The sequence below is a fragment of the Hibiscus syriacus genome, unplaced genomic scaffold (assembly GCF_006381635.1).
Source record: "Hibiscus syriacus cultivar Baekdansim isolate YM2019G1 unplaced genomic scaffold, ASM638163v2 tig00002889_pilon, whole genome shotgun sequence".
Taxonomy (NCBI): Eukaryota; Viridiplantae; Streptophyta; class Magnoliopsida; order Malvales; family Malvaceae; genus Hibiscus; species Hibiscus syriacus.
Genome location: NW_024061953.1, coordinates 1 through 26,490, shown reverse-complemented (window position 1 = coordinate 26,490; position 26,490 = coordinate 1). Strand labels below are relative to the sequence as shown.

Genomic DNA, 26,490 nt, shown 5'->3' with positions numbered 1-26,490 from the left:
TAAAAAATTCGTGCCCGGACGAAAACCGGTTACGACAGTTATAATACATCTCTATCTACATTTTTTAATTATGTCCATATTTTAATTAATAAAAATAAGAATTATAGATATACGTAGTTAGATCGAATCTAATCGAGTGTAAATTTTTATCTCAAAATCGAATTATGTTCAAATAATCGACGAAAAGCTATTATACTTAAATTATAGCGTTTAATTATATTTGACATAATCATTTTAAATAATTTATAGCGTTTGGGCTATAATATAATTATTTATACTATTTTTATCATAGTTTATATTTTATGATGTATTATAATTTTGAAATAGTCTGAATATAACAAATCAGGTGGCCATCTCTTTTCTTATTAATGAAAACATATAATATTATACAAAAATAAAAGCATAAATAAAATGATCTCGGCAGTAAATGAGTTATTGTTATTTCGAGTTTAAGCATCATGAATGCCGGAAGTACGATTGAAAATTATCTTTGAACAAATATTATCTTGTACTTACTTCGTACTAATAAAAAAGATTTTAAAACTAATATATATAATTTAAACAAATTAAATTTACTTTTAATTTTAATTACTTGATATCGAAACCTGACCTTAAAATTACAAGACGTGATAGTTACACTATTTTAGAATTATTTTATTATATCCAACCTTATATTTAGTACACCTAATATTAATATTTAAAAATTGATGATTCATTAATTATCAATTGATTTATTATGATAAAACATTATAATTTTAAATAAACTTAAAATTTTAAATTACAATATTATAAATAAAAAATAAAATAAAGAAAGCATCATTCAATGTTAATCTATCAATTAATAAATTAAAAATCGATAATTGATGATTTATATTCTATTTAGATCAACTAATATTAAAAAAAATGTCAAGGGTTCGGCTTAAATACCTAACTGCCATTTAAAACCTTTGGCGTAATGAATAGGTTAGACTACGAAGCCCTGAATTTCGATAATTAAAAATGATTAAAACACTATAAAAGGGGTAGTTCTGAATTTCGATAAGTAAAAATGATTAAAACACTATAAAAAGGTAATTACGATGTACGACATCTTTAATATATGGTTAAGGAAATATTTTATCAGAAATGTTAATATTTTTTATAAAATGTTACTTAAAATATTATTTTTTTATCGGAAATGTTAATTTCGCTGCCTAATTTTTGGTAAAAAAATATTTTAGGTAGTGTTCAATATTAATATTTCTAGTAGAAAAAAAATAATATTTTAGGTAGTACTTTACCAGAAAAGATAAACATTTTAGGTAACGCCCAAAATTAACATTTCCGGTTAAAAATAATAATGTTTTATGTAGCACTTTACTGAAAATATTAAAAAAATATTAATATTTTCGGTAGTGCATTTTTTAGCCGTATATTAAGGATGCCGTCCATGAGACATCCGCTAAAAAGGAAAAAGAAAAAAATATTCTAAAATGCGCAAAATAATAATTGATATTGTAAAAAAAATAAAAAGTTGAATTCCGTCATTAGTATTTGTGTTATATATAAATTGTAAATTTAGTCCTTGTATCTTAATTTTACAAAATTTGATCTTTGCATTTTTTGAATTTTAAAATTCTAATCATGATCCAAATGATATAATACACGAACAATATGACTAAATCACTAAGATTTAGAATGATAAATTTGAAAGACATGAGCTAAATATATAACTTACAAATAATATAAGGATACTAACAGAATTTGACTTAATTTATAAAACAACTACTGTTTAGGTCAGAAATTAAATCTCATGATTTAAAAATACAAGGACTACAAATAACCATATCAGAAGACAAAAACTAAACTCACAACTTATGTATAGTCCAGGGACTCGTAGAAGCATTTGACCGAGATAAAAAAAAGGTGTGGATTTAGGGAGGATTTGCTTAGAATTAACAGAGGGACGGCAGGCCATGGGCAATTGGGGTTGGAAAAAGTAGGTGGAGACATGGTCAAGATGAGGACTGAAGATTTGAAGCACTCACCAAAATACCAGCTTGGCTTAGCTCAGCTTGGTTAGCTATCCTAATCAACCAGCCCTCTCTACCAAATAAGAGGCACAAAGTCAATATCCCAACCATCAAAGTCAACACAAATTATTATACCACTTTCCCCCCGAAAAATAAAATTACAAACTATTTAAGTGAAACTATTCTCTTAGACTATTAAAAAAACTAAAATTGCTAATGGTTAGCTAAATAGTATTTTGATTAAATTTTAGTTTTTAATTATTTTTTAATAGTGTGGGTGATTAATCTATTTTAAAATTAAGAGTTAATTGTATCACACATTCTTGAACTATGACTTTATTATAATTTGGTCTCTAAACTTTTAAACATTATAATCTCACCCCTAAATATGGCTACTATTCTAAATTGGTCTATAGACTTTTAAACATTCCAGATTCTTCATCATATCATAACCCTCATTCTATATTGGTCCTCAAATTTTGAATGCTCCATTTTCATCACCGAACTTCTGAATGATTTAAGAGGATGTTATTGTGACATCCAAAAGTTTGAGGACCAATTTAGATTGAATTTCATGGTTTGGAGATGAATTTAGAATATTCAGAAGTTCGGGATCAATTTAAAATGTGAGAAATAATTTGAGGATGAAATTAAAATATTCAAAAGTTTATGGAGTAATTTAGAAAGAGGGTTGTAATTTAGAGACATGTAGTGCAATTAACTCTATAATTAAATATAGAGCTAAATCAACCACTTTTAATTTTTTTAATAATTCAAGGTGATTACAAGATAGTATATATTTAAAATATTTTTCAATTATTAGTAATACACACTTTACAAACGTTATAAATCAAACTTAATTTTTTTAAAAAATTAATCTTTTTATTATTATCGATATAGTTTGATTTATTTTGTCAACATCTTTTAGTTAAAGTTCACTCTCAATTTCTATAGGTATTATTTTGTTGTTGGGCAACACTCAACTCAACTAAAAGTTGAGCTCATAAATTAATTTCCAAACCCATAAAGATGAATCAATGGTGAGAAATCAACCACGTTTGCTCCGATGGCGCAACCCAAGTATTTGAGTTCGTAAAAACTAAAATCTAAAACTTCAAGAGATAACAACATTCTACTTACTCACCCGACACCGCCCAATAATTGTTTTTATCCCAAGTTATGTCGGAATATCCTTTGTCAATACAAAAATATTGTTAAACCGACAATAGATGGTTCAATCGATCTAAACGCTTATGTATTTTGTATATAATTTTTCATTCAATCATTATCGTAAAGATGATTCAATTGATTAAGTAAAAATTAATGATTTAATTATTTCGACCACCAATTTAATTCTTATAATATTTTAAAATTAATATCCAATAAATTCTTATTAAACTTAATCACTGTAACCTATTTAATGTAATATCAAATTCTATTTTTAACAACAAATTTATTGTTTTTATAATTTAATTCAATAATTTAATATTTTATTATATTTTTTATAAATTCTTTTTTCCTATCAATTTCATTGATTTATTTATATTAATAAATTATATTTATATTACTTTTAAAATGATTTTATGATTCCATCATAAATGTAATACAATAAAATTTTATTTTTAAGAAAAAATTATCTACTTTACATTTATATTTAAGTTTAACCTCAGAAAGCAATGATGAGGAGTCCCCTTAATGTAGGGGGACTTTATAGGATAATTAGTAGACCCCATGAAGTAAAAGAGAAAAGTAGGCATAGATGATGACCTCCATCATTATGTTGGAAATAAAAGTTATACAAAAATTAACCTTTTCACTCCTCTTTGCAAGCTTGTCCTACCCCATATTTAGGATGAGTAACAAAATCGTGAAAATAGAAAAATCAATACGAATCGAGTAAAATGGTTCGGTTCGATTTGATATTATACGATTCAGTTTTTAGTTCGGTTTAAAGTCTTAATTATTTTGATTTGATTCAGTTTGGGTTTTTCATATGAAATCCATTTGTTTCATATGGAACCCATTTGTTCTATATTAAACCGAATAGGCATTTTTTTCAAAAAAAAATTATAATTTCAAGTGATTTTTTCATTGAAAAACCGAAAAACCGAACTGAATCGAAAAACCCGAACCGTTTAAAAACCGAATAGAATCGAAAAAACCGATTTCGGTTCTTTCGATTTTTTAATCATTCGGTTTTGATTTCGGTTTAAATTTAAAAAAACCGTTTATTTTAGTTCGGTTCAATTTTTGATAAAAAACCGAACTAAACCGAATACACCCCTACCCATAATCCACGCCATGGAACAATAATATTACTAACATTCCAACCTTTATTTTCAGCTTTCACAGTTTTCAATTTAAAACCTTACTTTATACCTGGATTTAAGGTGTTCTTAATGTCCAAATTAAGAGAATAATTAAAATTAAATAATGAAAAGGTTATATTGTGTTTTTAATTGTTTTAAATTATTCTATTTCTAAAAGAATAATGGGGGGAATGAAAAATGCTGGGCCGAACTAGCCATTGCAATGTATTTGAATGGGGTGGGGGAGCCCTAGATGGCTCAATAAGGCCCAGAATTTCCATTTACATCAGAAATAAATTCTGTTGTTGATCAAATATTAATTTTTGTAATTCACCTAAAAAATATTATTTTTAAGCATTTAAATATATATTTTTATATTTAATCTATAAAATGATCTTAGTAGTTAAAGGAGTGTTGTTCTCCTTTAAAATCACGAGTTCAAGAAGTTACACTTACAAATATATGAACGTAGTCAATGACTAAAAATAATTCTAAATATATATTATTTTACCTCAGACTATATATATATATATATTATTTCTTCCACCGAATGAGTGGCACATATAAAATTTTAAAGTGAATATCAATAGTACAATGAATAACTAATATAAAGAAATTCGAATTCTAAAATAGACACATGTCTATCCTGAATAAATCTTGCATCTGCCACAGTATATTCAACACTTTGATAAAATCATCTAAAATCACCGACGACTTAATCCTTAAATTATACATTTTTTTCATTTTAATATTTATTTTGTAATTTAAATTATCATTATGTCTCGATTTACCTAAAAATATAGGCTAATAACATCATACATATGGCATTGATGATGTATTTGCCTCACGTTCTTAGTTGACAATGTCAATTTTTTTATAATTTTCGAATAATCGAATCAAATAATAGTTTATGTATGTGTAAAAATATTAGGTACCAAAATACAAAAAATCATATAGTTTGGAACTACATGGATAATTAAGCCGAAAGGTTAAGGCTGCAACAAACAGCTACCGTCACAGCGACTCCCAATTCGCTTGGGAAAAAAAGAGGGTTGACAACAAAGAGAAAGGGAAGAAGAGAGCCGCCTCCATCGCTCTCTCTGAAACAAACCCAGAATTTTCAACTCCGTTCTCAGGTATCTATTTATCTTATCATAAACTTTGATCTTTTCGTTGTTATTTTTGCGTTATATCGATCTCATTCTTTACTTGGTTTCAGCTCTTTTGCTTCTATATTGCACCATTTTTTCAACACCTACATGGTTTATCGACTGATGGGTACTCTTTTTCTTTCTTTATTCGATGATTAAGCACATAGGCTTTGTTGGTTCATTATATTTTGAGTTTTAAGTGAGTGTTTTAAAGGTGGCGAAGAAGAAAAAACATGATGGTTTTGGTTATCAGAAGCATTGGGGATTTAGGAGATTAGTCGAAGGAAAAGAAAGCACTAGCAATAATAATGGCTTTTTTAGAGGGATTTAGTGCTGTAAAAAGAGAGCACTTGGTGGTGTTAATTTAAGCTATTTTGTAGCACTTGATTGATTTATTTTCTGGTGAATGATTTTGTTGTTATTTAGAGTATACCTTTCCTTTGTTTAATGCTAAGGTGCATTGAGAATTGCTTGCTAAAAGAGGTGAAAGGCTAGTTCAAGAAATTCTTACTTTCGGTTGATCAGAGCGTTTCGTATTAATTTTGTACTGTTTTTGGAGATTGAAAACATAGAGCACTCTATGTTTGGTTTTCAGTGAATGGAAATTAATGGATTATTTCTTTTGACAGGGAAAGAAAAGGAGTCACTTTTTGCATAGTATAACTGCACTTGTCATTCTTTTCGGCTATTTATGTTCATCTGTCTCATAATAAGCTTGTGAATGTCACCTCTTGGATCGGTTCTTTATCATTCGGGGAAAGCTATTCTTCTATGGGTGCGGAGTGTAGATAAGGTATCCATAATTGTTGATATTGGTGATTAAAATGTTGTAGGCACATGGATTGCTCCCTTTTGTATTTGATAGAGAGGGTTAGAGCTGAAAATTCCTTTTGAAACATACAGTAGAAAAACTCTTATAAGCAACAAGCTCTTTGTTTATTCTGTGTTATAGTTTGGAGTTTTTGATTTATTGTGATTGTCATTCATATGAATATTTTGAGGCAGAAGTGCTATACGATGTTTAGATGCGATGAAATCTCATTCTCTATGATGTATAACCTATTTTATTACTTTTCCAGATGTTAGTGAAGACATCAAATGACATTGCTGGATTTATTATTCTCCGTATGATATTCATAAATATAATTAGCTTGCATTTAGTGGCTTGTAAAAACTATTCCTTTTGTAGTAAAGATGTAGATTATCCTCTTTTCCTTTGGTTTGGCTTAGTGTCGTGTCTTTGTATAATCGGCACTTTTAATATTGGTTTAGTTATGGGGGTTAAACATTTCTTGAAAAATCTTATTGTCTGTGCAGATCATGTTACGAGCAAAGCATATTGGTAACCTGTCCAATGGTGCAAGGTCATTTCTATTTAGTGGCTCACGAGGTACTTCTGCAGATGGAAATTCATGCACCTGCCCTGAGGATGAGACTTGTGTTTCAAGAAGGCAGAACATAGGAAATGAAGCTTTGTCCAAATCCTCAGCTACGGGAGCTCTGAAGTTAGGGACTGCACCCCACGATGTTGATTCTTATGAAACCGAGAGAGCACCACAACTTGTTTCTCAGGCTATTCCTTTGAGTAGATCTAACATTGTAAATTCTGCTCACAGCACTAATGCTGTTCAACACGATGAACATGCATCACCTACCATTTCTGATCATTTTGTTAAAGCTGGCATTGAAGCTGTGTCATTCTTGTCCGATCTGATGAGTTATAAACTTCCTTTGTCTGATGGGGGTTCTATATTAAGCTCACCTAGACACTGTGTGGTTGAATCGACAAGGACTCTTCCAAATATAAAATCTCCATCTTTTAAGCCTGTCAAAAGAGAGAACTTTGCCCAAGTCAATCCAAAACCGTCATGTGGAATAGCATCAGGGGAAAAATCAACTGTCAGCTACCTTGGTACAAAAGATAGAGGCAAAAAATCCAATTTTGTTACAGGTTACAAGCTTGTTTCAAATGCTGAAATTGTGGATTCATCAGAAACTCATAGTAGTTCTGCAAATACTTATGATAGGAGGAAGGCTATACCACAGAGATTGAAAGCTCAATCCCATCGTTTCATGTCAAATTTTAGTTCCAATGTAATACCTTCAAGTGAAAAGGTTTCAGATTCTGGAGTGGATGGTTTCAGGAAATCCTTTAGAGACATGAAAATGGCAACTGGAGTCTCTACGACCAGATCTCTAGGAGGCACTGGGCATGTGGTGGAAGCTGTATCGCAGATATTGCAACAGCTGAAGTGGGGCCCTGCTGCTGAGCAGGCTCTTGAAAATCTCAACCTTTCAATGGATGCATATCAAGCTAACCAAGTTCTAAAGCAAATACCAGATCCTTCAGTTGCTCTTGGCTTTTTCAATTGGCTGAAAAACAAGGATGGATTCAAGCATGATGGTCATACATACACCACCATGGTGGGTATCCTTGGTCGGGCAAGGCAGTTTGGGTCGATAAATGGATTGCTTGACCAGATGGTGAACGATGATTGTCAGCCGAATGTTGTGACATACAATCGTCTTATTCATAGTGATGGACGTGCAAACTACTTGAACGAAGCTATCAATGTGTTCAATAAAATGCAGGGAATAGGTTGTGAACCTGATCGTGTCACATATTGTACTCTTATTGATATCCATGCCAAAGCTGGGTTTCTTGATGTTGCCATGGACTTATACCACAAAATGCAAGCAGTTGGCCTTTCTCCTGATACATTCACTTATAGTGTGATAATCAACTGTCTTGGAAAGGCTGGTCACTTGCCAGCTGCTGACAGGTTATTTCGTGGGATGGTCGATCAAGGTTTTGTTCCTAATCTAGTCACCTACAACATCATGATCGCTTTGCATGCAAAGGCAAGGAACTATGACAGTGCTTTAAAGCTTTATCGTGATATGCAGAATGCTGGATTTGAACCTGACAAGGTCACATACAGCATAGTAATGGAGGTGCTTGGACACTGTGAATATCTGGATGAAGCAGAAGCAATTTTTGGTGTATTGAAAAGGAAAAACTGGGTGTCTGATGAACCTGTTTATGGCCTGCTGGTTGACTTATGGGGTAAGGCCGGTAATATTGAGAAGGCTTGGCAATGGTATCAGTCCATGCTACAAGCAGGGCTGCTCCCCAATGTTCCTACTTACAATTCTTTGCTCAGTGCTTTCCTTAGGGTACACAAGCTGTCAGATGCTTATAACTTGCTGCAAAGCATGGTGGATTTGGGTTTGAATCCTTCTTTGCAAACCTATACCTTGCTCCTGAGTTATTGTACAGAGGCTGGGTCACCATATGATATGAGGATTTGTTGTCAGCTCTTGGCTGTCACGGGTCATCCTGCACATATGTTTCTGATAAGTATGCCTTCAGCGGGACCTGATGGTCGAAATGTGCGGGATCATGCGAACAAGTTCTTGGATATGATGCACAGTGAGGATAGAGAAAGCAAGAGGGGGCTGGTGGATGCCGTTGTGGATTTTCTTCACAAATCAGGGCTCAAGGAGGAGGCTGGATCTGTTTGGGAGGTAGCTGCAGAGAAGAATGTGTATCCCGATGCTGTTAGAGAGAAAAGCTCATGTTATTGGCTGATCAACCTACATGTGATGTCGGATGGTACTGCCGTAACAGCATTGTCTAGGACACTCGCCTGGTTTCGCCAGCAAATGCTGGTTTCTGGAATCAGTCCTAGTAGGATCGACATAGTGACTGGATGGGGCAGGCGGAGCAGGGTTACCGGATCATCGCTCGTGCGACAAGCTGTTCAGGATCTTCTTAACATATTTAGCTTTCCGTTTTTCACCGAGAATGGCAATTCCGGGTGTTTTGTAGGGTGCGGAGAGTCTCTTAACAGATGGTTACTTCAATCATATGCTGAGCGGATGCATTTGCTGTAGTTTGTGGTCAGCCGTAGCATACATGTAGCCTCTTCATTTTTCTTACAGTTTACATAAGCTTTCTGATTGAAAATTCAAACCCGATATCGGATCCAAGTGCTACTGATCGGTGATTGAGCAGCAGGATATATTTTATGTACATGATCTAACTTAACAGGGCATTTGCAAACAGCTTCTCCATCTTCCATCTCTAAGTTTCAATCTATGATGATTTTAACCTTTTCCATTTACTCTGGTTTGGATGCTATGCTGATTGTAGGCTGTCGATGCCGCAGCAATACGAGTGCCGTCAATGGCCGGACGGGGCAATCTGAGAACCGAGGTGAGTTTAAATTGCTTAATTTGTCAATCACATGGTTACTGCCTATGGTTCGGTTCGCAAACTTAATGAAGCACTCTAACTAAAGCTAAGAATTGTGTATACATAAACACATATATTTCTGGATATAAATATATATTAGATTATTTTATTGGATACACGGGTGAAAGCGAACTTGATCTATATCACGATTTGGATTAATCGATCAATTAGTTATATGTGAACAATTATGTTAAGAAAAAATAACTATCAATTGATATTGTGGGGGTGAAACGATAGTCCTTTTGAGCAAGGTTAAGAGTTCGGATCTTGATGTTGTAAATGAATTAAATTGAGTTGAAAGATGCCCTTATATTGAACTTCTATAATATTCAATTAAGATTAATCGATCAATTAATCGAACGTAGATGATTGTAACAAAAAAATTAATCCAACTAAACAAAGAAATACATGGATAACATATAAAAGACCAAATTCAAATATGAATCATATACAAATTTACTTTAATTTTCCACTTGTGTTAACATTTTATTTTTAATAATTTACAGTTTCAGTACACAGATCAAAAACATGCATAATATACAGTTCCAAGATCTATATAATTTGTTTTCTTTTATAGATTTTTAGATTGTTTTATAAATTGACAATGAAACATCACTTTCCCTTTTCAGTTGCAAGTAAACATCACCCATAACTTGAGATTTTATTTTATTTTACGACAAATAATTAAATTTAAGATGTCATTTTTCCCATTAAAAAACAAACTTATACCAACTACGTTGTCTAAATGATTATATGCCTGTAATATGATTTTCTTTATTATTTGTAATATAAATACTAAACTTGTGCCTAGTAGAAAATTGTGGGCGGAACTAGTAGAAAAATGCGAGATATGATTTTATTAATCTGAATATATCTCATATTATCTGAATACATATATGATTTTATTAATCTATTATCCATGTGTATGCCATATGTTCACTTCAAATAAGTGATTTGAATATTTTAATAATTTTATTATATTGAAGTGACCGATTAATGTTTAATTTTAATAATTTACTTAACATTTAAACTATAATATTTAATATTTACTGAAGGAATTAACCATTCATTTTTCGTTTGATATATAACTCGTTTATATATACGATTAACACTTCTTTAGATAAAATGGAAAAAATAAAAATATATTGAAATGCTCTTTTTATTTTATATATTTTTCTTTTATTTAATCATTCATCTTTCCTTTGATTTTTATTTATTTTTTAAAGTATATATTACTTACACCTACCCTTGGTTGGTTGGTACGTATGGAAACCTTTACCTTTCTCCACAATTTTATTTTCTATTATTTCCCACATTTCCCTTCTAAATAACGTTGAGTGTTTTGATTTTAAAATTAAAATATAATATAATAGTTAAAAAGTCTCATATGATATATATAATATTTTTAATATAGTTGTCATATAAAAATATGACATAAATATAAAATTATCAAATCGATTAAACCATTTTGATACCTAAAATATATATATTTTTATTTCCTAATAGTTATAATATTTCCTCTTTTAAACACAAAAATACCAAAAATAAAATTATTTGTTGTTATTGTTATTATCATTTATTTATAAATTAAAATTGGTTAACCCCATTTCAGCTTCGCGCAAATCAAAGCCTCACCCTCTCCCATCCTCTTTGCTGTCACACGCACTCAGAGACGACGACGGCGTCGCAGCGATTCTTCGGCTCCGGTTTCATCGCCGGCGGTATTTTCCGTTATAGTCCCCTTTGAGTCTCCAACTTTGTCCCTCACATTTCCTGTAAGTCAATCTATACTCCTTTCCAATCTATTCTCCGGAAATAAATTAAGAGGACGAAAAGGGAAAAAAGATTTATGCATGTTGATTCGATTGAGATAATAATCGATGGGGCACAAGAAGAAAAACGCTGCTCCGCGTTCCAAACAGCCGACTGTGCCGGCGCCGGCGCCGGTGGAGGTTGTTAACGGAGCAGATGAAGATAATTTGAGTAAAAATAATACGAAGATCGAGGTAGTGGCCGTTCCGGTTGAATCTGACGGTTCGTCTTCATCGTCTTTGGTTAAGGTTGAGTGCGAGCGAGCCCTAACGGCACTCCGACGTGGCAACCATACGAAAGCGCTTCGGTTGATGAAAGAGTCGTGCACTCGTCACGAGAACTCGGCTCACGCTGCTCTAATCCACCGCGTTCAAGGCACGGTCTGCCTGAAAGTGGCATCCATCATGGATGACCAGAATGTCAAACATCGACATTTCAGGAACGCGATAGATTCAGCCAAAAAAGCTGTAGAACTATCTCCGAACTCCATCGAATTTGCTCATTTTTATGCTAATTTGCTATATGAAGCGGCTAACGATGGAAAAGAGTATGAAGAAGTGATTCAGGAATGCGAGCGCGCTTTGGCAGTTGAGAATCCAGTGGATCCCGCTAAAGAAAGCTTACAAGAAGAAACTCAACAGAAAATACCAACTGCGGAAGCAAGGATTTTGCACGTGCAAAGTGAGCTTAGGTCATTGATACAGAAATCGAATATAGCTTCAATTTCTACTTGGATGAAGAGCTTAGGGAGTGGAGAAGAGAAGTTTAGATTAATTCCGGTTCGGAGAGTACATGAGGATCCAATGGAGGTTCAACTAGTGCAAACGAGAAGGCCTAATGAGATTAAGAAAGCTACAAAAACGCCAGAAGAAAGAAGGAAAGAAATTGAGGTTAGAGTTGCTGCTGCTAGGTTGTTGCAGCAGCAGAAATCTGAAGCAGCTTCTTCTTCACCTCTGTTGCAAAGCAAGGGTGATAAGAATGGGATGGATTTACCTTTGGGAAGTGGTAGGAGGAGGAGGAAGACTGCTTCTACAGCTGAAAGGAAAGATTGGGTTCGATCATTTTGGAATTCAATGAGTATTGGTTTGAAGAGAGATCTGCTTAGGATTAGGGTTAGTGATCTCAAGGCATATTTTGGTTTGGTGAAAGATGGATTGGCAAGTGATGTATTATCGGAGGCTTTAGAATTTGCTGAGGTTAAAAAGACTTGGAATTTTTGGCTTTGTTGTAGGTGTAGTGAAAAGTTTGCGGATTCAGAGTCTCACATGCAGCATGTTGTTCATGAGCATATGGGGAACCTCATACCTAAAATGCAGAACGCTTTGCCACAGAGTATTGATAGTGAGTGGATAGAGATGCTCCATAACTGTTCTTGGAAGCCTTTGGATATTTCTGCTGCAGCTAAAATGATTGGGGACCAGTCTAAATGCCAGACTTCAGAGTTATCAGAGGATTTTGTCTCAGGGAACTATAATGAGCAGTGTGATGATTGCTTCAAAGATGCATGGCCTGAGAAGGAAATATTTGTGGATAGTTACAATTGTGGTAGTGTAGAGGGCAATGACTATGACAAAGTTTCTAGCATTGAGTGCAGAGGATCCGATGAAAACAAGTGTTCCATGGCATATCCCCTTGCGGATAGTTGGCCAACAGTGGACGATGCCGAGCGTGCCAAGTTGCTTGAAAGAATTCATTCTACATTTGAACAGCTTATTGGACATAAGTATCTTGCGGTGAGCCATCTTAACAAGGTTATACAGTTCACAATGGATGAGTTGCGGAGTCTGGTTTCTGGTTGTCAGCTTCTGAAGCATGGTGTAGATCGAACTCCCATGTGCATCTGTTTTCTGGGAGCCACACAGCTCAGAAAAATCCTTAAATTCTTGCAGGACTTATCTCATGCTTGTGGCCTGACTAGATATTCTGAGAAGACTGCTCCTGCAGATGATGCAAATGGTGCTACTAAGATTCTTGAGGTTAAAGAGAAGATTGTTCTTAATGAAGATTCTTCTTGTCTCCTCCTAGATGAAAATTTATTATCTGATGCAGCAATAGAAGATTCGGTCCTGGAAAATTCTTGTGGTAGCAATGGGAATGAGTTTGTACGGGATGCTGATGCTCTGTTGTCCTGGACCTTTTCAGGCCACTCAAGTGGGGATCAATTGGCATCATGGATACAAATGAAAGAAGAGAAAACACAGCAAGGAGTGGAAATTCTCCAGATTCTGGAGAAGGAGTTTTATCACCTACAGAGTCTCTGTGAAAGAAAATGTGACCATATAAGCTATGAGGAAGCTTTGCAGGCTTTAGAGGATCTTTGTCTTGAAGAAGGTAAGAAGAGGGAGACCGGCGCTGAATTTGCCCATCGAAGCTATGAATCTGTTCTTAGAAAGCGCAGAGAAGAACTTGTTGAGGCCGAGAATGATGTTATGTTCCTTAGCAGTAGATTTGAGTTAGAGGCTATAGCAAATGTTTTACAAGAAGCAGAAGCGCTGAATGTCAATCAATTTGGTTATGAGAATACTTATGCTGGTCTGACTTCTCAGCTATGTGACTTAGAATCTGGGGAAGATGACTGGAGAGCCAAGGATTATCTGCAACAAGTGGACACCTGCATAGAAGTTGCCATTCAGAGACAGAAGGAACAATTATCAGTAGAGGTCTGCCATCTGCTTTAGGTGCAATTTTCAATATAAAAAATTGATTCTCAACCTGCCATTCTTAATTGTTTCATTTTGTCAAGCAGCTAAGCAAAATTGATGCACAAATTATGCGAAATGTTACTGGGATGCAGCAGATGGAACTCAAACTTGAGCCTGTTTCTGCTCATGATTATCAGTCAATACTGTTGCCTTTAGTGAAATCATACTTGAGGGTTTGTATGAAGCTGATTGGGTGTGTGTGAATTATGCTCATGATATGCCCTTTATTTATTTATTTATCATTTTAAAATTCAGGCACACTTAGAGGACCAGGCCAAAAAAGATGCCACTGAGAAATCTGATGCTGTGAGAGAAGCTTTCTTGGCAGAGCTTGCACGTGATTCTAAGAAGGGTGCTCGAGGAGGAAGTGATAATTCTAGATATTCACAGGAGAAAATTAAGGATAAGAAAAAGAACAAGGAGTTCAGAAAATCCAAGGATTCAAAGGTAGGGTTTACTTTTTATTTTTAAGATTCAGCTGCTGGTTACTTTGGTTGCATATTCCATGGTGCAGGTTTAATTTTTTCTTACTGTTTCAGGCTTCTGGTGTAAATGAGCTTCATATGCTGAATGATGAGACTGCTGAGAAAGTGTATATTTCCCTTCTGTTTTCCATTCTTTTATTCTCATTATCCATTAAGCATTCTTCTCTTTGCATAGTCTAATGTTGATCTGCATTTTTATTCATGTTTTATTGCAGTTCTGTGGTTGTTGCTTCTGATGGTAACCATCTAGATTCTGAAGTTTCTGTGAATACTGATGACTTAAAACAGAAAGAAGAGGAATTTAGACGAAAAATAGAACTTGAAGCAGAGGAAAGAAAGCTTGAGGAGACTTTGGAGTATCAAAGACAGATTGAGAATGAGGCTAAACAAAAGCACCTTGCGGAGCAAAATAAAAGAGCTATTCAGGCATATGAAGAGAAAGCGCCCGATGGATTGCATAATGCTTATTTGGATGCTGGTAATCTAGATGTTCAGGTGAGCATTATGTTGTTCTCTTTCCTTTATACATGATGCAATGGGAAGTTGATCAATGCTATCGTTCCGAGACGTGCTTTATGCTGTTAACTCTATGGGTACCATGATCAGATAATCAGAAAACTGTATAAACTTTCTTTTCAGCAATATTTGGCAATAAGGAGCATAGTCACAAACAATTTGGATAGCGTACCAATGAGCACTGCCAATGGTTCAGCTGTGCCAGTGACTTCTAATGCATCTGGCACTCTTGCAAATTTTATACAAGGTTAGCAACATAACCAGGTTTTTTAATTGGCTAGTTTGCCCCATGGTACTCTGGAGATAATCTTTTTACATTATATAGGACTACCTAATGGCGCAGTCCCGAAAGATGGTTTGCTTCCTAGTGAGCAATGGACAGGAAGAAAGGGTAGACAGCATAAGGGTAACAACAAATTTCTTGATGGAAAGGATCAACTCCTGTCATTTGAAAGCCAAAACATTCAAGTTAGAAGCTCTCATAGCAATGTGGAAGAGCAAGTTCGATATGTTGATGGTGGCCCTGGGGAAGGTGGTACAAAGACTTTAAGACAACTGCAAGCTGAGGAAGATGATGAAGAAAGGTTCCAAGCAGACCTTAAGAAGGCCGTTCGCCAAAGCCTTGGTAATGTTTTTACTGCATTTACATTTTCATGCTTATCGTTCTTACTAGTTTGTGATTGGTATTTGTTGTTTTGACACGTCACACGAACTTGGTGAACATAAAAGAACTGTTTCAGTGGATGTTTGGTAAATTTTCTGGGCACCGATTTTCACAGTAGCATCTTTTGAACAGACTTTAAAATGATTTCACTAATGAATTTTTTCTTGTTAAAAGAAAATTTTCTGTTTAATCTATCTATTTAAGGAATATTTTGCAGTCAATAATGCTTTTCTGCAGTTTTGTGGAGACAGCAATACTTCTTTGCCTGAGTATTTGTTACAAAGGTCAAGTATTGATGTCCTTAATCTGATTGGCTAATGTGCAAAAAAAATTTGGACACCAAACTGCCTAGTTAGTTATGCATTTTTATTTAGCTTGATAGTTTTGGCTCAATGCTAGAGAGTGTTCTGGTATTTGGCGGTCTATTGTGGAGTTGCATGAATATTCTCACATGTATACACACTTCGATATGTGCTGAAATAAGTTTCACTCATATAAAATGGACTTGCAGTTTTTGTAATATATGTATTCCTTACTGTGGTAAGGTTTGGTTGTGTGTTCTTTATAATTGATTGCAGCTTAGCTGGGAAGCTGTGCACTTAAACATGGTCTTGGTGTTAAGTTCCTAATCTTCAATCGAGTGGATTGACTGACTGCATCAGCAGCTCTCTAACCTTGTGTTTATATCATTTTTCAGACACATACCAAGCGCGACAGAGATTGCCCTTGTCTTCAAGTTCGAGAACGGTACAAAGGGTACCTTTGGATGTAAAAAACCAAGGTGTCTCAGCTAATGAGGTCTCCAGTGAAGGTTTGAATGAAACTGATGTGTTTGGTACAGGTCTGCTGAATGAAGTTGGCGAATACAATTGCTTTCTGAATGTTATTATACAGGTTGGTTTTCTTGTATTGTGATTCATGGTCTCTTTCAGCCCACCGTCCTTGGACTTGGCCTTATATGTAGCCCCTTTCTAATCATTTGCTGCCTTTGGTATTAACTGCAGTCATTGTGGCACTTGAGACAATTTCGTGATGAATTCTTGCGGAAATCAGCATCAAATCATGCTCACGTGGGAGATCCATGTGTTGTCTGTGCACTGTATGAAATTTTCACCGCCCTGAACATTGCATCTAGTGATGTGCGGAGAGAACCTGTTGCCCCTACATCACTTAGAATAGCCCTTAGCAACTTGTATCCAGATAGTAACTTTTTCCAAGAGGTAAGTTCAGTTTTTATTCGACATCACCTTTCTAATTGTTAGTATCCCTATCCAATCAATACCCATAATTATGATTTTAGATGGATGTCTATGTTTGAAAGTTCTGACAAAACAGTAGCAATTACAGGCCCAAATGAATGATGCTTCTGAAGTATTGGCTGTAATATTTGATTGCCTTCATCAGTCTTTTACTTCTGGTTCGAGTGTTTCTGATGCTGGTTCTATGGACAGCAACTGCACGGGCTCATGGGATTGTGGGAACAGTACTTGTATAGTGCATTCTCTTTTTGGAATGGATATTTTTGAACGAATGAATTGCTACAGTTGTGGTCTGGAGTCCAGACATTTGAAATACACTACATTCTTTCATAATATAAATGCCAGTGCACTTCGAACAGTGAAGGTATCGATCCTTTGCAGAAGAAGAAAAAAATCTAGAATTGAACAATTTTCTTTCTTGGTTCTCCCTAAAAAACTTTTGTTTACCATTCAGGTTATGTGTGCCGAAAGCTCCTTTGATGAGCTTTTAAATCTTGTAGAGATGAACCATCAGTTAGCTTGTGATCCAGAGGCCGGAGGCTGTGGGAAGCTCAACTATGTCCATCACATTCTCTCAAATCCACCGCATGTTTTCACAACAGGTTGTGCTTGAAGTTACTAAACGAAGTTATGCTTCGTTACTCGGTAGTCACTGGTTTATACTTTTAATGCTTTTATCATTTTTGGTCTTGCAGTTCTTGGTTGGCAGAATACATGTGAAGGTGCCGATGACATAGCAGCAACACTGTCTGCCTTAAATAATGTCATAGATATTAGTGTGCTTTATCGTGGACTAGATCCCAAAAACAAGCATAACTTAGTCTCAGTGGTACGTATGTGCACTCTATTTCCCTCTCCACCAGCGTATGATTTTTATATTCGAATGAAAGTTTCAAAATGCAGAAATAGGTGTGATTATTGGACAGTTTGTAAGGTTTGATTTTTAACTCTCAGGTTTGCTATTATGGGCAACATTACCATTGTTTCGCCTATAGTCATGATCACGAAAGATGGATTATGTATGATGACAAAACTGTCAAGGTAAGTTTGTTTTTCATTACAATGTATTCCAATTTCCATGTCATGTCATCCAGTACTGTGAACTGTTTTCTGATGTTCAGGTAATTGGTGGATGGGCCGATGTTCTTATGATGTGCGAACGGGGGCACTTGCAACCACAGGTTCTTTTCTTCGAAGCTGTAAACTAAACAAATTTATGTTGAATCTTGTTATATTATTTGATACACCAGATGAGTTTAACATGGGTTTTGGCATTGGATGGCCTAAAAGTGGTGTGAGGTGTTGTTCGTAGTCGCATTGCAGTTTATACTGTAAAAATATGCGAAATCGGTTCGTGAGGAAGTTTGAGATGTTTAGTTAGAAAATCCGAAGTTGTGATATTAAAAAGCGGGGTGGGGGAAGAGAATTTTGGGAATCATTCGAGTTTTTTGTAGGAGAAAGTGAATCATTTTAAGGGAAGAAATGTCGTAACAAAGAATTTTCTTTAAAATTTCGAGTTTAGTTTTTTTTGGTACTATGGAACTTCCCGATAAGGTGGCTCTGGTCGACGGAGGGGAAAAAAAAGCCGAAGAATTAAATGATGGGGTGGCCTTGACTACGGCATATCATTGAATGTAGTGCTGCAAGGATCATTGGTAGGAGGATATATATAGCAATTATAAGCGGGGGAGTTATCAGATTTGGGAACTGTTCTAGATGTTTATTTTTCTTTGTTCGAATATTATCCCCTAATATATATTCTGAAGATGTCTAAGAATGGATTTACATTAGGGTATTCAACTCTTGATATTCCAGCTTACATTAAAATTTTGTTATCATGGTGTTGTTGCTGTATTGAAGTGTGTGTGTATATATGTTGAAATCATCTTTTTATATAGTAATAAGTTTTTATAATTTTAATGATTATTTTGTAATTAATAAATCTAATGATCATTTTATAACATAACGTTGCTCTTAAATTGAGAAAAAAAAATCAACAATCTAAAACAAACAAACAAACAAAAAATTATATGGATGATCAGTATTATCGCAGAAAAAGTAAAATATCTCAATTTTCAAACTGGTCCAGGGTATTAACGTTGCACTTTAACAATCAGTTAGGTTGTGGTACATGATATTTAACGTATCATTATTTAAACCGGTCAATATCCCGCAAGAAAGATGATTGATTGTTGAGAATTTCATGTACTGATTTGAGGAGTTTTTACTAGTTTAGGTACAAAAATGATCAACAAAAGCTTTTTAAGTACAAAAATTGTAAAGTTCAAGGACCAATTGGTAGATCAATAACGATGGGTAAATTGCAAAAGTGGTCACTAAGCTATTAAAATGATTTTTTGCCATTAACTTTTTAGGGGTTATAAAATGATTATTAAACTTATTAAATTATTACAAAATGGTCATTAAATTTTATCAAACTAGTACAATCATTAAAGCTTATCAAAGTGTTATAAAATGATCCTCAAAATTTATGCAATGATTATTTTATAACAATTAATAAGTATAATGATCATTTTCTAACTTTCAAAATTTTAGTGATAAAAAAGTTATTTCAATGCCCATTTGTGTATTTTACTCAAATAATTATAGATTTGAAACATGTAGTAGTAATATAGGTAAAACTTTGGTACAACGGTTAATGCAAAGACCAAAGCAAAGGCTAAGGCAACCCCTTGAAATTAGTAAAACTCTCTCTCCCTGGATTCCTCAATATTTGTCCCCTAACACTTGGAAATCTCTGGAAGCTTCCCTAAATCAATACGCCTTTCATCTTCTCTCTGTTTTACTCAGTCATGTCTTCACCCAGCAAATCCGCTCATATCAGACCTTTTCAGGTCAAACCCCCTTTCAGTTTCAACAACCTAATCCTCAGTTCTTTCCCATTTCATCAATGGCTTCTCCTCCATCTTAATTGTTATTATGCGATCATGACTCTCAAGGGTGGCGCCGCCAGTGCCTGCGCCGCATGCAAGTACCAACGGCGGAAGTGCATCTCCGAATGTCTCCTCGCTCCGTATTTCCCGGCCGACCAAACCAAAGTTTTCCAGAACGCACACAAACTCCCGAATGTCTCCTCGCTCCGTATTTCCCGGCCGACCAAACCAAAATTTTCCAGAACGCACACAAACTGTTCGGCGTAAGTAACATCCTTAATATTCTTAGGAGTTTGGACCCCTCGCAGCACGCCGAGGCCATGCGATCGATTAAATACCAAGCCAAAGTTCGAGATAGGTTCCCCGTGTACGGTTGTTTGGGCGTGATAAATCAGCTTAATTATCAAATTCAGCTGCTCGAAGAAGAGTTCCACGCCGTGCTCGCGCAGCTCGAGATGTGCAGGCAATATCATCTGCATCATCGGGTTTCCTCTATGCCCGACGATGTGGCCTCGCAGTTAGAACTCGGCATGTCGATGCAGAATTCGTATCGTGACAGTAATAATTCCTTGTGGGTTCAACACCCTCATCCTCTTGCCAATGGCAGCAGCAATGAGAACGATCATTTTAATGGCGATTCAATCTCAACTGCTGGTTCCTAATTCAGAACCATTAGTTATGCAACAAGAAGTTGTTCATGATTACGATGAGATTCATCCTTTCTTCGATACTATCGACGACAGACAATCTTATATCGATACCAAAGAAGCTCACGAGCATTCATTTATCGAACATGATTAATTTGTGATTTTGATGGTGCAGCAGTTGTGAAGGATCAGGAAAAGAGACAACACAAACAATTGAACGTGTTGCAGAGAATGAATTGAAGAGTGCTGCTGCTTGCTTCGGTCTCACCAGTGTCAACTGATGAAAACAACTTACATTCTTTTATTTTTACTCTTTTTTTTCCTCCTATAAATTAGATATATCAATTTATTTTCATAATATTGAGCTTTTTTTTTTTCATTTTTGCGCTTGAAATAAGAGGTTACAATTTTTTTAGTTAAAAAAGGTTGAGAACAAAAAAAAAATCTACGGATTTTGGGGGGAAAAGTACTGCAAAATGAATTTTTGAAGAAAAAATAAATCTATCTTTATTGTAAATAATTAATTTATATGTCATTGGTAATTTTTTATATCCATTCACCTACAGAATATAAGAATTTGTTTATTACACGTAAGATTTTTATATCCATTCATTATACGATGAGATGATGTTACATAAATAGCAACATCTACTATATTAAATATTAACGAATTATATTTTTTTACCTATTAATATATTTACTTGTAACATTTTCTCGGTGAGGATCATCGGGTATATTTACGACAAGGTGACGGCCGGCGAAAATAAATCTTGCTACGGTACTCGGCGTTTCATGCTTTCGTTTTTCATCATGGCATTGGTTGATTTCGTCGGATCCCTAGTCGCGTTCGCGTTGTTCATCAGGACAAGAAAGTTTTATGGCCAGATTGTGCTTCAAAGAGTAGCTCACTCTTCATGATCATGTCATGAACTTCAATATTACACATGTGCTTTGTGCTTTGTTTCATGAGATAATTTGATTTTTTCCCTTCAATTATTTATGTTTATAAAAACAAATTACTTTAGTTATCTTTACATTAAATAAATATAATTGTTTATATATACAATAAGTAAACGTAAAATAATGTCATATTGACAATAAAATCAACGTTTATGAAAATTAAAATTAATTAAAAACTAATACATAGAATTATGTTTCCAATTAATTATGAAAATTGTGATAAGACACATTATAGTCCTAATGAGATATTAGGTTCAATTTGTATTAAAATGGTTGTCCCTTGTTCCCATATGTAATGGGGTAAGGGGGAGATAAGATAGTAGGCTGCCCCCAACACTAGGTTAAGAGTAGCTTCCGTAGGAGACCTCCAAATTATGAAATACCCTCTATGGGACTCGATCACACGACCTCAAGGTTAAGAACCTTGTGCTCTACCAACTGAGCTAGATGGTCATTTCTTCAATTTGTATTAAAAGAGAACCATAAATTCTAATATATATATGAAAGATAAAGAATAAATCTTCATTATAATGAATTATTTTTTTTGATATAATCACAAATACTTGACTAATTGAATGATTAATTCAAATAAAAGTAAACAAATATTATAAAAATAGTATTTTAATCTAATTTACTTAATTTATAATATTAATATTCACACAATTTATTAAGACCGATTGATAATATAATCCTAGTTTAATAACTCCAAATATCACCGCCGACTTTTAAAACGAGTTGTCCGACTGAGCTTGGGCTTTGGTTAAAAATGTGTAAAATTTCATGGCCCAAATATTATTTTCCAAAGAAAAACCTTGGCCCAAGGATAAAACGGAATTGCATACAGATAATAAAACATCGAATAAAGATTATAAATACTCACTTCTCCCAACACCAATGAGAGATTTGCATTGCCGATCGTCGTTATAATTCTTTTTTTCTTTTGTTTTTCCCTCTCGGTCTACTGAAACTGAAGGACGTACTTGCGATTTGATAACCATAAAAAAATTCAGAAAAAAAACCCTAAAGAATTTGAGAAAATTGGCAGAAGAAGTTTGAAGAGGAAGAGAAGATGAAGACGACAAAGGGAGGCAAAGTGATGAACCCTACGGACTCCTATCGCAAGGAGCTCCGTAAGAAAGAACTGAAACGGGTAAAAAGTTCCTACTCCGTTCCGTTTATTTTTAGGGTTTCTTATTTCCTTTTTATTATTTACTTCGATGATGCTTAGTTCTTTGTTTTATTTAAAAAAAATCAATTTCGCCTCTCGTTTTGCCCTAATTTATTGTTTGGATAAAAAGAAATTCAAAACGATTTCACCTAATTTGAAGAACTTTGTTTTTTTACCTAAATAAATGAATTTACGAAGAACAGTGTTGAAATCTAGGGAAATTATTGGCTTCAATGTTAATATTCGTCTTAAATAAGCTTTTGAAGCTTCACAAAAGATTAAAAACGTGATAAGTTGCATAATTCTATCCATTTGGAACCGAATTTGTAAATATAAGTAATTGTTTCAGCTTGCAATATTTGTATATTTTTATGTTTTTATAGTTTTTAACGTGCTTATTCCAACAGAACAAGAAGGAAAGGAAGAAGGTGAGAGAGGTAGGGATTCTGAAGAAGGATCCGCATGCAATCAAGGAGCAGATTGACAAGTTAGAAATGATGAGTAAGTCGTTCTATTATTATGATGTTTCATGTTTGATATTTTGATTGATGATTTAGTATCTGTTTAGATGCAAATTAGCACTTTATTGAAATGAGCAGAGCTTATTGGTGATTGTTTTGCTTTGCAATTAGAAAATTTAATTTGGAATGTACCTAATTTTCCCCTTTGATCAGGAAATCTTAGGACTAACGTAGAGGACTAAACAAACCTTAATTGCTAGCTTGATTTTGTACTCTATTTTTGCTTTCCTTTTGACGAGGTTTCTGTAACTATCTTTGTGGCATTTAGTCATTTTCTTGAGCTTGGAATTAACCATTTCTTAACTACTGTGAAGAACATAGTTTTCAAAACAAGTTGAGAAAATATCAGTTTCTTTAGGTTTCCATTTTTTTATTTTTTTTAAGTCGAGTTTGGATATTTTGCTGTACATCTTCCTTTGATGAAATTATTATTATATTGGATGCAGCATAAAGATGGAAAACAATTTGTTTTCCCTTTTCCTAGATGGCAATCTCAATGAAAATATGTTTATCTTTTACATTACAATATTGACTTAACAACTACCTACGCAAGTTTTCTTCTCTCTTTTCTTTCTTCCTTCCATTCTATTTATTTGAAGAAAGGCGGAATTGGGTATTGTAAGTGGTTTGAAAAATGTATTCCTGTACTTAGCCTTTTGCCTCCGTAGTTCACCTTGTTCTCACTAGTATATTTGGTCATTTCTTTAGTAAATTTTAATTTTTTAATTTACTGTCTGACGGACTGCCATTTATATTGAATAATTTTGTTTAGTTATATTACAGAGGCTGAAGGTGCTTTAGACAAAGCAAGAAAACACAAGAAGAGACAACTTGAAGACACACTTAACCTTGTCTTAAAGAAAGAGAAAGGTAATAATTTAAATTATTAATGACTTTAACCTTTTTCTGAAGAAATAATTACCGGCTTTTCATTTTTTCTTCTTGTTATTAGAATTAGTTGTTTGCACGAGATAACCATACTATTCATTACTCCCTTGCACAGGAATATGAAGACAAGATGAAGGAGAAGGGTGAGACCCCTGTTATGTTCAGGTAAATAGACAATTCTCTTTATGACATGTTCCTTTATGCTTCTGTCGTATCATATTCAAAAGTTCTCATTTACCAATTTATCGCTGCTACAGTCACTTGGGACCTCCTCAGAGAAGGACAACTGCGGAAGAAGATGAGAGAGCGAAGCATCCTAAACCTGAAGTATGATCTGAATCAGACGGTTTACTTATACTTTTATATTTTGACGCCTGCTTTCTTGGAGTGGAATTTTTACTATTCTTTTTTCTCCTTATCTGCAGGACTCTGTTTATTATCATCCTACTCTGAATCCCACAGGGGCTCCACCACCTGGAAAACCACCTATGTATAAATCATCAATAGGTATAGTAACTTCCTCTTTGATTTGTTTTCTTCTGTAACACAGTTCTCTTTCCTGCGCTTCTGACTTAAATAATTAAGCTGGTTTTACACACACACACACACTGTCTCTCTCCCATGCCTTTATTCTGCTTTTGTTTTGGCCTTCAGGACCTAGAATTCCCTTGTCTGGTGCTTCATCTTCACAGACTGACTCAGAGGATACTTCTGCAGCTATACCACCTCCACCCTCCTTTGCCAGATACCATTGAATCGAACACGGGAGACGTATCTGTTGCACCTGCTTCTTGCTCTACACCCCCACCTCCAATGCCACCTAAGCCTGCCATGGGAAACTTGGGCATTCCGTTGCCTCCTCCCCCTGGTCCACCACCACCACCTGGTTCCCCACCTAAAGAGCAAGTTACAGTTCGCCCTCCACTACCTCCACCTCCTCCCTTCCACAGTCTATGCCACCCCCCGGGCACTAGTGGAAATGAAGGGGACAAATATCTTTACCATCAGATGACTCAACCTCCAACGAACCGTCTCAGGTAAGCTCTTCTTCTTCATGCTCTGGATATGCTTTCTGCCTTGAAAATGTATCATGGATTTAGCTTATTTCGAGTGATCGAAGTTAGGAACTCCAAAGTTCTTATCCATAAAGATCTTAGGTTGGTCCAAATGCAGGGAACAAATAATTTCGTAGTAGTTCAGAATTAGTTGCTTGCTTCAAAGTGTAATCTCTCTGTGTGGTCATTAGGTGCCTACTTGGAATGCCCCCTAAATTGGCAATTAACCAGTCTGAAGGTGGTTCATCAGAATCTGATGCTAATCACCATCCAACGATGAAAAGGTTCCTAAAATGGTTCCACCACCCCCACCGCCTCCCAGGAACAACCTCCGGTGCCTGGACCTTCCATGGTCCCAGTTCTACAGCCTGATTATACCACCTGGAATATCACGATTCCCTCCAGTAGCACTTCCAGACATGCAGGCACCTTTGTTGCTAGTAGACTTCCTGGTCGAGCTCCTCCTGGAATAATGGTCCCCTTGATGCACAGACCACCTTTGGGCCCTCCACCAGGACCTCCACCAATGATGAGACCACCACTTCCGTCCGGTCCTCCCCCTACTGCAATAGATGATTATAATTCTGCACATCGACCACCCTTACAACAGAAACCATCATACGTTAATCTGCTGCACCTACTGTATTAGCGACCACTGGCTCAGCACCCAGCCGGAACTTACGGCTATGGTAAGTTACTTCCCATTGCTAGTTTTATGGTGCTTTGATATTTATATGTGGACATGATATATTGCCGTAACTCTAGAAAATGACTGCCTGAGTATGTGTTGGTTTTAGGTCCCTGCATCAGTTAGAGTAAGGAGGAGATGCTGCCCCAAAAGCAAAACAAAAGCCTTCAATCTCAACCATGACAACAGCGGCAGCCAAGACTCTAGCTCCTACCATTGTGAAGCAAGAATACACCTGCACATCTTCAGCTCCAAGGCACCGAGTATGATGACTCGTACACGCATTTTGGAAGATATGAAAGCACTCGGTGCACTCGATAGCTGATACTTGCTATAACTGTTGAGATGTCGAGGAAAAGTGGCTCCGGCACAATCAGAATGAAGCATGTACAAACATATTTGGGTGCCGGCGTACCATGTTGCTGTGTTGTCAAGGGACACACTTCATGTTGTGTCGTGTTGCAGTTTTTTTCTCATGTCAGATTTCTGATCTTCCTAGTT

The 26,490-nt window shown here is 35.1% G+C and overlaps 2 protein-coding genes and 2 pseudogenes across 4 annotated transcripts; all 4 read left to right on the top strand.

Moving 5' to 3' along the window:
- Positions 1-5,363: 5,363 nt before the first annotated feature.
- Positions 5,364-9,657, top strand: LOC120162145 (pentatricopeptide repeat-containing protein At1g18900-like). Of its 3 annotated transcripts, XM_039172323.1 has the most exons (3): positions 5,383-5,457; positions 6,102-6,265; positions 6,790-9,657. In XM_039172323.1, the coding sequence occupies exons 2-3, from the start codon at positions 6,194-6,196 to the stop codon at positions 9,367-9,369; spliced, it is 2,652 nt and encodes an 883-aa protein (XP_039028254.1). In that variant the 5' UTR covers positions 5,383-5,457; positions 6,102-6,193; the 3' UTR covers positions 9,370-9,657. The 3 variants fall into 3 exon arrangements, with proteins under 3 accessions (XP_039028258.1, XP_039028254.1, XP_039028264.1); XM_039172327.1 differs by lacking the exon at positions 6,102-6,265 and having other exon boundaries at positions 5,364-5,457; positions 6,790-9,655; XM_039172333.1 differs by lacking the exon at positions 6,102-6,265 and having other exon boundaries at positions 5,401-5,457; positions 6,781-9,656.
- A 1,696-nt stretch (positions 9,658-11,353) lies between these two features.
- Positions 11,354-19,003, top strand: LOC120162133. Its single transcript, XM_039172315.1, has 14 exons — positions 11,354-14,202; positions 14,289-14,417; positions 14,500-14,691; positions 14,784-14,836; positions 14,945-15,224; positions 15,369-15,492; positions 15,571-15,870; positions 16,607-16,803; positions 16,914-17,129; positions 17,257-17,532; positions 17,623-17,770; positions 17,864-17,997; positions 18,123-18,209; positions 18,290-19,003. The coding sequence occupies exons 1-14, from the start codon at positions 11,611-11,613 to the stop codon at positions 18,374-18,376; spliced, it is 4,815 nt and encodes a 1,604-aa protein (XP_039028246.1). The 5' UTR covers positions 11,354-11,610; the 3' UTR covers positions 18,377-19,003.
- Positions 19,004-20,116: 1,113 nt separating this feature from the next.
- Positions 20,117-21,038, top strand: LOC120162098 (annotated as a pseudogene).
- Positions 21,039-22,571: 1,533 nt separating this feature from the next.
- Positions 22,572-26,458, top strand: LOC120162088 (annotated as a pseudogene).
- Positions 26,459-26,490: the final 32 nt, after the last annotated feature.

Bases quoted from the DNA above. Each gene is read 5' to 3' on its own strand.
- LOC120162145 (XM_039172323.1), top strand. From the start codon at position 6,194: ATGTCACCTCTTGGATCGGTTCTTTATCATTCGGGGAAAGCTATTCTT. The intron at 6,266-6,789 runs GTATCCATAATT...TTGTCTGTGCAG, and splicing joins GGGTGCGGAGTGTAGATAAG to ATCATGTTACGAGCAAAGCA.
- LOC120162133 (XM_039172315.1), top strand. From the start codon at position 11,611: ATGGGGCACAAGAAGAAAAACGCTGCTCCGCGTTCCAAACAGCCGACT. The intron at 14,692-14,783 runs GTAGGGTTTACT...TTACTGTTTCAG, and splicing joins GAAAATCCAAGGATTCAAAG to GCTTCTGGTGTAAATGAGCT. The intron at 15,871-16,606 runs GTAATGTTTTTA...ATCATTTTTCAG, and splicing joins GGCCGTTCGCCAAAGCCTTG to ACACATACCAAGCGCGACAG.